Genomic DNA, 14,433 nt, shown 5'->3' with positions numbered 1-14,433 from the left:
CGTAAAGTTAGTTCAGTTCAGTTGAGAGTGTTGTAATGATAATATACTAGTTGCATTCTTAAGCGTATATCGTATGATAGGAGGTCGTGTGACTGTTTGTATTGGTGTAAATTTAGTCCGTTTGAGAAACAATAAAGGCTAAAGCGTTTATGGGCCTTTTTATTGGAGAAAACTTTCACCTGAATGGATTATAGCCAAGATGTATTGCCCCCAATCGTATATGACTTTCTCAAAAGACTATTCAGCATATGAAATGGTCAGTGAGATCAGGATGGACGAAACTGGCACTGAAGGTGTTTGGGACATCTCGGAACACATATGGTGCCCTTCTCAAACTCTCTCACAGTTTATGAACTTGTTCCAAAAGTAAGACTTTATTCCACATTTGCTAGGTTCTGGTTCAGGATATGCCGTTATCTTTGCATACATAAATTTCTCCCAAGTAGTAAAATATGCTACATTAAACTGTATAATTGTGTGTGTACTGCTACGGAGTGTGATATATGCTATCTGGCTCTAAATGGACTTTTGAATCATTCACCAAAAGCATTTCTGTTCTGGGTTATTTGAATTGCAATTATTGTTTCCATCTCCCTCTCCTATATATTGAAGAAATTCAGATGCCATCATACGAATGTACGGGTTATTTATAGCATGATTCTTCATTAATGTGCACGTGAGTATACATGTGAGAAACTAAAAAAATGCTAATTGATATCACAGACCATTCTACATACTGTTGGCATGAACTTTTACCTAGGGCTGTTCCGATAATCGAGTAATCGATAACAATTCGATAAAATTTCAAAACCGTTTCATCGATAAAGAATTTTAATTTTATCGAATTATCGAACTTTCGAGACTCCCGAAATGTTCGAGACTCAAAATGTTCGAGACTCTCGAAGTGTTCGAGGCATTCGAAATGTAAGAAACATAAGATAACTTCGAGACACTCGAACTGTTCGAGAATCTCGAATTGTTTGAAAACAGCAAATACAGAAATATATCAATATGATCGCATTTGTCGAGTCGCTTGAATATTTAGAAAAGTTTGGGATTATCGGAGTGTTCGAAAGAAACGATGTATTCGAGGTTATCATAGTTGTATATAATATATGCAGAGTGTTCATTTTAAAACTTCTCTCCTTAGCAGTGTAGTGAAGGAAAAGTTTTTTCCCCACATATCTGTACAAGGTTTAAGCAGTCTGTCAGAAGAGAGAAAGAGGAAGAGAAAACATGCATCACCCGAATGGGATTGGAATCCAAGACAACATTACTCTACTAATAGTCACTCTGCCGATTGCGCCAATAACGGAGCAGGCAGAAAAACAATTTTACATATGATTTCGACAAGTACAACTTTGCAATAACTTATCAGAAGAAAAAAGTTGTTTGACTAGTTTGGTTGCAAGAAGAAATCATTGGAGAGTTGAAGGAACCGAACTGTTCATCAGTACTTTTGATAATACCCGAAACTTCGATAATACTCGAAATGTCGATAGTACCCGAAACTTCGATAATACTCGAAATTTCGATAATACCCGAAACTTCGATAATTTCAAATACTCGAACGGTTTCGAGTAACCGATGACAACTCGATAAATTTTCACTCCCGAAGTTCGATAGGTCTTCAGCCTTATCGAACACCCGTACTTCTACCTCTATTCAGTACCCTTACCAACTTAACATATTCCATTTGTTTCATTTTTATTCATTCAACTCTCTACTTTTAACAGCGACGGGGCTAATCGACTCGATGCTGACAGCCCCAGTAAAGCCTTAATCAATCAACCAATCTCTACTTTAACTCGACAAAAGCAACTCATAACTGAGTTTCAATTTGGCGCCCAACTTGATACTTCACTACTACTTTTCTGGTTTTTTTTTTTTTTTTTTTTTTTTTTTTTCCTAATTCTTCTTTCTGTCTGTGGAAGCATTTATGAAAAGACATAACAGCGTACGTTTTAAGTGATGTATGATAATGTTTCACTATTTTCTTATAATTAAGTTGCTCTGTGAATACCTTTAGTATTTTTGCTTGATCTTGATCGGCTTCCTCCTGATCACGTCTTCCTCTTCGAAGTCTCAATTTCCGAGCTATTGGATCTTTGCTTACATCTGAAACAGACAAAATTGTAATTTTATTTACAGTATAGATTCCTCAGTTAATTAAAACACAGTCAATCAGTGTCGGACTTTTGAGGCTTATACAAGGACGATAATAGGATCATTACTACATTTAGCAAAATAGAAACACACACTTAAGCTCTGTTTTAACATTGTAAATTGTTCAAGCTGAGTTTACAAAGTTTCAAGTTCAATACCCGACACTTCTAAGACGTTAAAGATGCTCCTGTCTTTTTTTTTCTTTTTTTTTAAACTACTGCAAACATCAAACTATAATATTGTAAGATACAATGATGTAATATGAATTCGAGGGGTGTTCAATAAAGACTGATACTAAGCCTGTCATTTTAAAACTAACATTTTTATTCGGTATCACTTGAATCGCGTTTAATATAGTCACCATTTAAAGCAATGTACTTGGACCTCCTTCACTGCCATCCAGTAAATACCTATTTGAACCCACTTTCGGAAATGCTTTAAAACCTCTCTAAACCCACCAGAGCTCCCGTAAAATTTAGAAAATGAAGTCCTTCGAGGTCTCTTTTGGCCTGAGGGTATAAAATGAAGTCAGTTGATGCCAGATCTGGACTATATAGAGGAAGCAAGACCATCTCTACGTATATTCTTCTTGGAGAGAAACGCCATTACTCTGTCGCAATATGAACACGCGAATTTTCATAGTGAAGTTTCCACTCCCTCACGAGATCTATTCTCTTCCTGGGGGTGTGATATATCATCAGCTGATTAAAAAAAAAAAAAAAAAGTTTCTTTGGTAAGTGCTGTAAATGTGCATCTTCACTTCTATGCTCGCCCGATCCTCTCGAAAGGCCTCATGCCACCGAAAAAGCGTTCATTTACTCATAATTGAATCACCAAACGCATTTTTAAAGTCTCTAGATGTTTTATAGCCGTTTGTCTCAATAACACGTAAAATTTAATTCATATCGTTGTGCACGGAATTTCTCCATGATTAAACTACTGAGGCAAAAACATGAACGTTTACTCTGCACGACTGACTTCAATTAAACTGTTGATGGTCGTCAAATGTGTCGTTTCCAATTCACACCACCAGGGTTTACGTTATGTGCAAACGAGCGCATGCTTCGCTTATTGGCTGCCAGTGAACCTGGTTGTCTGTTTTTGTTTGAACGTCCCTTGTGTATTAAATTTTAATATGCACATGTTGTAGCAATTATTATAACAGACATGTTCCAAGTATTACCTTGAAATGAATGTATTTTCTCAACCTTTAACAATGAAAAATAGAAAACCTAGGCTGATACACACTTTTCTAGACAGACAGACATACAAACTTACTGCCTTTAATAATCATTCTATAAGCGATTCCATACGAACCACAAGTTATCCTTAAAATCACCTATAAAAACTTACAGAGAGAACTGACTGGCTTTGAACTACAAAGATCGACCCACTTTAAACACCGAACTACTGCATCGGATAAAAGAAGTTCATCCGATCAGAATGAGGGAGAATGGATTACTGTTGTGTTTCTAAATGTTTTATTCTTAAATAGAACTCTTTCAGCATCACTGAACACCCAGTCTCGGAACCAGGATTTACCTATAGGACTAAGGATGCAATCATTTTATTTTATCCAAGTTAACTATGAAAACCCAGACCTATTTATCTAGTTCGTTTGTTTAAGCGACTCTGACCTGTTTCGATTGCAGTAAAGTACTTTTTGCTAAACGGAAAATGTATGTTCATTTCTTCTTCAAAGTGCTGTTTCTCTCTTTCGTTCACTTTCTGTCTCATTTCTGAGAACATCTTCTGATAAACTATCAGGTATTAAGACCTTTAGGAAAATTTAATATTTTAGTTTTTACTGTATTTCTACAATAGACGACAAAGATTATTGAAGTTAACGTTTGCTTCTTTACGCTCATCCTATGTAATACAATAAAAATCTGTTAGCTTAATGGTGTAATTTGTACTTTTTCTCAGCTATATTTCACCTACTCAAGTTCCGTAAACTTCTTCCGGCTGTTTTTACAAGGTTTGTTATCATCCTTATTCCATCCTGTTTTATGTCTTCCTAATTTGATCTATGAAATATGCTATTTATATGAATCACCCATCAATATGAGCTAAGATAGCTAAAAAAAATTGAAGTTTTATAATGGAAAGTTTTTCCACTGTAACTGTTTACAATGAGCAACGCCAACATTTTCTTCACAGCGAAGAAAACAGGAAACTGCTAAGTATAACAATTACACTGTATTTCAATCTCCCAGGTTTTATTTATCTAACAAACGAATAAAACATAAAAACCGCTTCATGTAAAGTGGTGAGTGATCTTTAGAACAGAATAGTTTATAGATCAAGTTAGGAAGACAAACCACAATGGAATACGGAAGTGTTCAACAAAGCTTGTAACAGCCAAGAGTCTACAGGACTCTCGTAGATGAAATGTAGCTGAGGATAAAATACAAATCACGCCATTAAGAAAACGACTTGCATTTTACTAATATTGATGTTATTGAAGATTACCACAAAAATTTGTTTTCTACTTACTCGACTGGGGCACGGGGGCAGGGACACTTGCTCCTGCTAAACGGAGTTGATGTTGTAGTGAAAAGTCAATATTATAAAACTCCAGTCCCGATCCTTTTTGCATTTCTGTAGGTTTCGGAGGCATCACAAGATCTGGGTTGTCCCTCAGATCCAGGAGATCCAAATCTGTTAACAGATGAATAGCATCCGGCAGTGTGATCAACTTGTTGGACGTTAGAATCAATTTTTTGAGGGAACCACACCTACAAAGCAAAACTGATTATAACAATGCTATTTCACTCAAAAGAAACATTTCAAATGTTTTATGTTAGGTACTGTAATATGAACGCAAAAGTGGAGAGAGAACAATACTGGAGTTAATTAAAAGAGGAAAAGAAAGTAGTTATAACATTGACAACGAACTGCATTAACTTCGACTAACTGTGCTGTACATCTATCATTTAATAATTGTTTCAGTGGGAACTCCCGTCTTCCTTAGTAGCACTTTCTTAGAGCATCAACTACGGAATTCCTAATGACATCAAATGACATCAACAGTGTTGCCAGATCTTACGTGTTCCCGTAAGTTTTACATTTCTCTGACACGTTTTATACTATATGTTTTTATTTTCCCCCTAAAACGATTTCTTTTTTTTTTTTTTTTTTTTTAATAAATGAAATTATGGTCCTGTATACCTTTAAAATTAATGTTTTAGTTTGTGCCGAAAAAAGGATAATTAGATGTACCAATTTTCCACACACTGTTAACATCGCAACCCAACGAATTTAACTTAGTACTTAGAGAGAAAATGCAACAAGATGCGCTTTTATCTACTACCTAACTGGCACCCCAACCTTAAGTTTAAGAATAATTTTGGTTTTAGCCAGTGTTCGAAGTGGGAAAAAAAAGCAGAGGCGGTATGTTTTATTATGATTTTGACTCAACATACCGGCTATTTAGATATTGTCTTGATCACTGAAAAACCAGAGACGGTATGTCCTCATTACAGATACACCAGAGGCGGTATGGCATACCACCGCATACCGTCTCACTTCGACCACTGGTTTTAGCATCTTAATCTTCGTCTGCCAACACCGTTTCAATTAATTGTGATATACTGATGTCTAGAACAGAAGCTACTGTGAATTAATAAAAGCAGAACTCCATGTGAATGTGAATTTCGATATGGCTGCAAGGAATTTTTGAGTGTACAGTAAAATGATTGTTAAGAGATGGTCTTCATTAAAATACAATTAAAAGCGTGTATTATAAATATATACACACTTGGTTGGAGTTGAGTTTATCGTCTCTTTCAGCACCGAAGCTATATGAGACAAGAACATGCGTTTCATATGGGATCCGAACTACATGAGCTCTCACCGAGAATTGTAATATACTTTATATGTTCTGTCTGCTGCAATTATTTTTAATGAAACTATCCTAATTTCCAATTAAAATTATTTTACGTCACTATATAAAACCATATGCTGTATCTTTTTTATATGTAAATTCTGAATATCACATACTGTCCTTTTTGCCCCCCATAAAAATCGTAAAATCTTTTTTTTTCCTTTCTGAAAAATCTGGTTTTCTCTAGGCATCGATCGTTATGGCACAGAAGTATCTTCTAGAAATACTTCGCTATTATCAGTAGCACAACCTGTACTCCTAAGTGTAAGAACTTCACAGAATAATTCTGAAACTTTTCTTCAAATTAGTCAAAACTAATCAGATTGTTGTAGATGTGCCATGCGGTTACAACATTCAGACTATAAACTGTATTAATCTTTTACTTGTGAATAACGTGACGCACTCAATAGATATTTTACTGCTTTTGGTGTGACCTAAGTATCCACAAATTTAAACTCCATTACTACATTTTTCGCACGGGACAACAGACCTACCATTAAGAAAGTACCGCTGAGGAAGACTCGGTGATCTAATTGAAAATTTCAGCAACTATTAAATCATAGTAGCAAAGGTAGTTCAAGTTGATATTTGTAATCGTACATCACATGATAAAAAAGTAAGAAAGAGCTGAAAGAAATGTTCTAAAGGTGACTCATTCCGACGTCCACGCGAAAAGGCAAGCAGGGGACTGCACTGTATGGTAATTTGTCAAATGTAATAATTGGCTTGCCAGTGATAGTCGAATACTTCACGAAGTTAGCGGGGAGTTTTAAATATGCCATTTTCAATTTTCTCTATCTTGGTGCGAAGAAAAAGATTTTCATATTTTAGACACTACAAATAGATAAAAATTGTATCATCAGCGTTTCCCAACCTTTTTCAACTTGCGGCACACTACGGGTGTTACTTGGATTCTCGCGGCACACTTATAGATATTATTATTTGTAAATATAAAACACAGTGGTATTTTTGCTGTTATTATTGATCTCCTTCTCACAGAGAAGAAAGCTCGAACGCTGTTTTTTCCCCGAGGCAAATCATTACGCTTACTTTTCATTCTAATTTAAAAATAGAAAACAATTGCAATCAAATATTGGACTCAGGTTTTTAAAAATACGCTTTCTTTTTTAAAAAATGTATCCAACCTTTTACTAAGAAGGAAGATCACTAAATAACGAACGAACAAACAAATCTTCTTTACTTTTAAAACACAAATGTAGGTAATTTGTCGAAAGGATTGAATGATATTTTAAATTTTCAAGTTACGAAATAGTCTGCAACAATAAAGAAGCAATAATGGTCATAACAATGATAAATATTTTTTCAACATTAGAAATGTACAGAACAGTAACCCCCCGTATGAAACTTAAAATTGTAGATTCATAGTGGAGGTTCATAGTAATGTGAAATACAAATATGCATTTTCCCTACGTTTTGCAATTTGATTACTATAAAATTAATATTTTTTTCGATTCCTCGCGGCACACCAGCGGCCCATTCACGGCACACCGGTTGGAAAACGCTGATCTATATGGTTAGAACTAATGTCAGCATGTATATATTTGCAAGTAGCTATATACTGATCTATGCAAATAAGCAATACGTTGCTTAAAATCTCTGTTTCAAAGAACTTCCATGTATCCTTCATTTTTACAGTTACTTTACCTTCTGGGCCAAAAGACAACGGCATTTAGTTTGATACATGCATGTTATTTTAAGTTTCATATAGATGAGTGTTGCTGACTTCTTTTACTATCGATTCTGTGTGGGAATTTTCTAGAATTGGTGAAGTCTCCAAACTAAAAGTGATTATTACAACTTAGTGAATAAACTCAATACATTTCTACTCAAATGCAACGATCCAATGAATACACTCAATATCTTTTAACTTAAATGCGACGATTCATATAAGTTTAAAGCCATCAGACGAAACATGAAAAATGTGTCATCGAACTGTGCAACTCGAAACGATAATTTTGAAACTTTCCAGAAAGAAGCACTTACCTACATAAACCCTCAGGTATCATTTCTAACTGGTTATTGGCGGCTGAAAAGATTTCCAGATTACTTAGTTTCCCGATGCCAGACGGAATGCCTTCGAAATCTAGTTTGTTGTCATTTAAATAGAGTCGTCGAAGGCTCTGGATTTTACATATGTTAGCTGGTAACGAAGTCAGTTTATTGCGACAGACGTTTAGGATTTCCAATTTTGGCCATAAATCTGTAACAGTAATTAATTTTCTTGAATTATCCTTTCAACGTTCATAAATAAAATACTAGTACATTAATACTTCTTAAAAATCATTAATCACAGTATTAAAGTTTAAGGCCGACTCAAATATAAGAGACTGTGAAAAGACTCTCGAGTTAAAAGTGAAAACCCATAGTTTAATTTGACAGAATAGGAGTTGTTTTCTATTTGTAAGCATTAAAATTAAAATTATACACATCATTCATACTTTCCAATCATGTATAAATCAGTAAAAAGCTCTGGACGTAAAGTTGATCCTTTTGTTTAAGATATAAACGAACTGAGATATACTAATGAGAGTTTACATTTGATTATATACACAATCTAAGGAATAAAAGTTCATTAAATTATTTAAGAGAATCCTTAGTAAACCAATAATTATCACGATTCTCGCTGGATACGGTGGATGAAAGTTTGGTTCTATTCCGTACGTTTCAAGTTCTTCGAACGTAGAGTTTTGTTTATTTGCATTACAAAACGATTGTTTCATTGGCTTAGCCGCCAGCATCTTAAGAAAAGCACGGACTACATAAACATTATGCAATAACACTCTTTACATACAATAATTCAAATTTTAATTTTTAAAAAATAGTGTTGTCCAGAAATATGATTTTTGTCAACAAAGTTTTTTCATGTTTCTAATTAAAAGAACGCAAGTCTCCATTTATCATATAAAATACAAATTTAACCAACAGAGATGTTCTATAATGTAGACACCGGCTTGTTGAAGCATAAGAGGACTTAGTCCATGTACTCTGAGTGGTTGAACATCGACTTCAAATGACAGAATGTTCGACTGTACAGGGAGCGGACTGGACAGCGTAGTGATTAACGCATCAGCACGATAACTTGGAGAGCCGGGCTCGAATTCCAGTACAGATGTGCATTTTTTCAGTCTGTATATCACTGAATTTGAACCTACAGAGGATTTAGTGTTTTAGAAAATTGGTTATCTCATTCACTTAATATACAATATATATCCTCCTTGTTGAAATTATCAAGCATTTCCATTTCAATGGCGTCTCTTACTATACTTACAAGTGACTTTCGGATGTATCAGGAATAATACGCCCCACAATCACGAGTTCTGCTACTCTTGACTTATCGGTATATGGATATCTTCATACTCTCATATTGTCTTTCAGCCTTCATCTACACCTTTTTCTCTTTGTCAAATATTGCACTTTTCACAGTCACATATTGTTTGTATACTCTTAGAGGTTTTAACATGATGCTGTATGAAGTTTTGGTTTTATTGTACGGTGCAAATGCATTACAGATATTGTATTTTTTTTCTGCCTGTTACCTTATGCCCAGCATAACGTAACATGGCCCGATGCTTTTGAGCACCTTGTATGTTGGTAGAAAATTTTAAAAATTTATTTACAGTGTAAGAGAAACTTTTATTTTATAGTGGAAGAACAGTAGGTCGAGAATTTTGCGTAATTTTAGTACAACAGAGCGTTTCGATAGATAGTATATGAGGATTACATGATTATTAATTATATTTTATATATTTTACGCATTTATCCATGAATATATTATTATTTTAGACAAATAAGTGTATATTTCAGCTTTTTCAATGGTTTTCAGTTCATTTCTATTCATATTTCGGCATAGGGAATCTTCACAAGAAAGCTAAAAATTTTATTTCGTAAAATCTTCTTCAAAATTCCAAATTAATAAAGTCAGCCATAATTTCTTCTTGGTGCATCTCTTTGTTTCGAAGTAAAATTATCTGATTGGATAATCCACAATCACAGCTGCGGCTGAGATTTCGGTTCTCTTTGATCTTCGCACAGAAGCCTATCATCCGATCATTACGTCATGATTATCTTCCAATTAGGGATCATCTTCTTGTAACTCTTTGTCTTACGGCGTCAGCCATTTCAGGAGTCAGACGTGCAGTGTTTAACGTCTGCAGAAAAGTGGAATAATTTGTGATCACGTTAAATTGTGTTAAATTTTGCGTTCTGGCGAATATTGGAAATTGTTATCAGAGATAAACGTACGGTGTTTGGTGTTTTAACAGCTTATTACTCCAGAAATAGTCCAACTGTGAAGTGACTTCGTATAACATAATGGATACTAGCCTGTAGATGTCTAGTGGTATGGAATGAGCTCCTTAGCAAATTTTGCGTTCTCGATCATCCAGAGAACCTAAGAGAAGCCAGAAGGAGACGGTGAAGGAGAGAGAACTTTGAGTAGTGGTGCAGACATCGAGGAAGAAGAAGTTAAGCCACGCTCGATGCTTCTTTCGGGATAGGTGCTGTAGGAGTTAGTATCCTAAAAATGTTTTGAGACCACGTTTTACGAGTTTCCTAGGAATCTCGCGTGGAAGCTTTATCAGGAACCTTTTTTTTGTTCTTAATATATCCGTTCAGTCGCTGTGAAGAAGAGGATTCATGTAAGTAAGGAATAGTGAAAGTGAATCTCAATCCAGGTATTTGGCATCAAAATTTCCTTGTTCTGACAAACATGTGTGAATATATTTTCTGGTGTAAGTGTAATATTCGTGATATGAAGCATTAAGTTCGTAAAGTTTCCCTCAACGCCGCACACATGTAGATTCAGGCAATGTGACATCGTGTTTTCATTCGATGGGGGGGGGAAAAGAAAGCTAAAATCTCAGCACAGAGCGATTGTTGTAATCTCAAGAAAAATGTGTGTACCACACACACATTTTCCCCAGTGATAAAAGATGTTTTAGATTCCCCGAAATCTAGAAAGTGTTCATTTCGGTAATTCTGCTCAAAGTTCAACCTTTATTTATTTTGGCATGTTTTCTTTGGTTTTGAAATAGAATGATTATGAATGTTGAAAATGTAAACAAGTGTCAGTTTCACGGCTACTGTCAAGTGCAAGGGTACATGCATTTCGCGTACCGATAACTGAAAACTTTCATCAGTAGGCTAAACCTACGTAATATTTTAAAATTCTGATACCCATCAAGTGAGAAATTGCAATTTTTGTTAATTACTAGTAAATATCTTTTCCTTCTTTTTTTAAGAAATTCAATATATTCAGAGCGACACTGATGCAAAAATAACCACTGCGTCTTCGGCAGGATTGTGGTAGCGAAACTAAACAAAATATAAAATGCAAAATAAGTATGGTGCTTTATGAAATATATGTGTGATTTTTTTTTTTTAATATATATATGCTTGTCTAGGTTAAGTTAGATTAGTTAGATTAGGGCTTTAGGTTTAAGTGTGATGTCAATATGTACATGAATGTTTTGCCTGTGCTAGATTGTCATGTGGGTCCGAGCTGAAGAGAGGTCGCGAAGAGCGTAAATCCTCTACGCCGGCCACAATCTCGACGCACAGAGGAGTGTAAGCACCACAGAATATGTAAACAGAAGCAAATTAAGCTAACCACAACATGTAGGCAGTGAAGTTATTATTTTCAGTAGTGTTTTGTATTTTCTATTGTGTCCTTTTGTTTGTTTTTTGCGTGTCAATACAATGTCAATGCTCTAGAAGGCAAGAATATTTAAGGAATATTGAAGAATATGAATATTTCGAGCATATGAGCAAAAGTAGAGAACATTTCGGCTCTGAAAAGTCTAGAAATCGATTTTATTAAATTTTATTTTGATGGGTATGTCAGTTCAATGTAAAATATTTTCCTGTTAATGAATATTTTGTCCAATAATACATTCATGAATATTTTGGAAAAGAATAAAACTTACCAGCCGTGAATGCATCTTTCTTTTCGAATACTAAATCTAATTAGCTTGTAATTTTAAGAAGTCATAGAAATATGTAGTCGATGTTTTTGGTATGCATGCGAAGCATGGTCAAAACAGAGAGCAGTATGTACAGAATAAGTTTGCTGGGGAAATGAAACAGCTGTGAAATTCAGGGAAGAGACTTTCCTTAGTGTGACCGAGTTGAAAACAACCGAATCTGTAGAAATTTCTCATTTTATCGGTTTCGATCAAAATCTCAGTTTAGACTTTTTTTTTTTTTAATTACAAAATTCTGTTTCGAGATTTTTTTTTTTTCAAATTCAGATAGGGCTTTCACAGACAACATCAAGATCTTCTTTGTGCTCAGTGCCAGCTCCACTCGGAGGTCGGTGTCCTGTGTCTGTAGTCGTGGTTCACAACCTATTTCCGGATGGGATGTGGATGATGAACTGCAGGCCTGGATATCGGACTGTGAGTCGAGATGGAAGAGAGTTTGGAAGCTTTATATTTCGGGCCAAATTTGAGTTCTATTTTCCGTAGATGATTGGCTCGGTGAGTGTATCAGTGACTGTTGATGACGAGCCCATACGGGCCCAGTAGGTTCGGTGTCACTAGTCAATGATACATTCAACATAGCATGTAATCTCAAGGAAAGGGAACATCATACAAAAACACAATACAAATAGTCAATTAATTCATTTTATTTATTTATTTATTATACATTTTTTTTTAAAGTAAAATGCCTTACACAGGGCATTGCTATTTCTTGCTGTTCATGTCATTTGTGCTATTCGTCTAATTATTGCTTTATTATTATTATTTTGTTTTCGGTCACAACAACTCTAGAATTAAATTTATTATGGAAATAGAATGGGACGGTTGTTTTTCTCTCCTTGACATATATGCGGTATGACAGGATATAAAATCATACAAGAAAGCAGATATAGAGTTATACGGTGTGTCCATAAAAATACTATCATACGTTAAAGTGGTATTACGTCGCTTTGGATAATCGTATTTAAATGAAATTTGTCACGTTTGAAAGAAATGCCAAATATATTTTACTATACCTCATAGACATTGAATGTGGGACCCACGAAAGGTGATGCACACATCAAGACGATATTCCCATTCACGCCACACACGCTCCAACATATCTGATGAAATAGACCGGATGGCAGCACTGATACGAACTTGCACTTCTTGCAAGCTTTGAGGCAATGGGGGTACACAGATACAATTCTTACGTAACTCCATAAAAAGAAGTCACAGACCTTGACCTCGTCGGCCACTTGTAAAAGACATTATCATTATTTCCGACACGTCCAATCCATCTTTCTGGAAGCGCTCATTCAGATGTTCCCCAACATATAAATGCCAATGAGGAGGTGCTCCATCTTGTTGGAAAATAAAGTCATTGCCTCCTTCTTCCGACTGTGGAAATAATCAATTAGTGTGCATGTCAAGATAAGTTGAACCTGTGACAATGGCCTTTCGAAAGAAAAATGGGACATAGACTTGGCGTTTCGATACGGTACAAAAGACATTCACTTAAGGGGAATCTCTACAGGCATGCACAAAACTATTTGAGTTTTTCTTTTAAATGTGACCAATTTTAATTAAACATGATTATCCAAAGCGACGTAATACCACTTTAATGTATACGTTGTACTTCCATGATGATTCTCTTCATTAGCTGATATAAAAATAACTAATCATTAAAATCCTTATTAAATCACTTACCATTAAATAGAATATTAAAATGAAATCTTTCAGTTAAGCGTCCCATGATTATTCCCTTTAGGCTAAGGGAGACTATGATTAGGGCAAGTGCATGATGATGGAATGAGAATGCGGGAGAACGAGAGTACCCGAGAAAACTCATGGACACGATAGTCAACCATAAGCTTATTTATCTGGGGATCAAACCACGGACCCCACGCAACAGAGGTAAGCTCTCTGCCACTGAGCTACCGTATCCCTCAGAATATTAAAAATTGTTGAAGAGTACGATAGTGGAAAGGAAAGTACACATATTTTCATAACTTTATGAGAAATGGATATAGCGTAGCAAAAAAAAAAAAAAAAAATAACATAATAGTATAACAATAATTAAACGAACAAAGTGAACAGAAAGCAATAGTAATGCTCTATGTACGATGAGGATTTAGGATTTAGATTTCTGGGCTTTCGGCATCTAAGGCCATTTAGCCCTTCACGTTTTGAGGGATGACGTCCCTCGGCGAGCACACAATCCGGGGAAAGGGAAGGAAGAAAGGATTGGGGAAGGAAGGAAGCAGCCTGGGCCTGTAAGTTAAATACCACCCCGGTATTTGCCTGGTGTGAATGAGGAAAACCCAGGAAAACCTCATTCAGAGTGGCTGGCCTGAAAAGCGTTTTAAACTTTTCCGACCGAGTGGCCCCATCGGGAATCGA

At 35.4% G+C, this 14,433-nt stretch overlaps 1 protein-coding gene across 1 annotated transcript in view; it reads right to left on the bottom strand.

The window, feature by feature from the left end:
* The window catches only part of fliI (FLII actin remodeling protein), an 83,560-nt gene that overhangs the window by 52,751 nt on the left and 16,376 nt on the right, over positions 1 to 14,433 (bottom strand). The window contains exons 6-8 of the mRNA XM_081751265.1: positions 8,057 to 8,273; positions 4,663 to 4,904; positions 2,024 to 2,118 (exon numbers count right to left, since the gene is read on the bottom strand). Coding sequence (XP_081607391.1) covers positions 2,024 to 2,118; positions 4,663 to 4,904; positions 8,057 to 8,273 — 554 coding nt within the window. The remainder of the gene's footprint in view (positions 1 to 2,023; positions 2,119 to 4,662; positions 4,905 to 8,056; positions 8,274 to 14,433) is intronic.

This window comes from Thermobia domestica, chromosome 3 (assembly GCF_964235325.1).
Source record: "Thermobia domestica chromosome 3, izTheDome1.hap1.1, whole genome shotgun sequence".
Lineage (NCBI taxonomy): Eukaryota > Metazoa > Arthropoda > Insecta > Zygentoma > Lepismatidae > Thermobia > Thermobia domestica.
The sequence above is the reverse complement of the archived record's forward strand: the minus strand, read 5'-3'. Positions and strand labels throughout refer to the sequence as shown.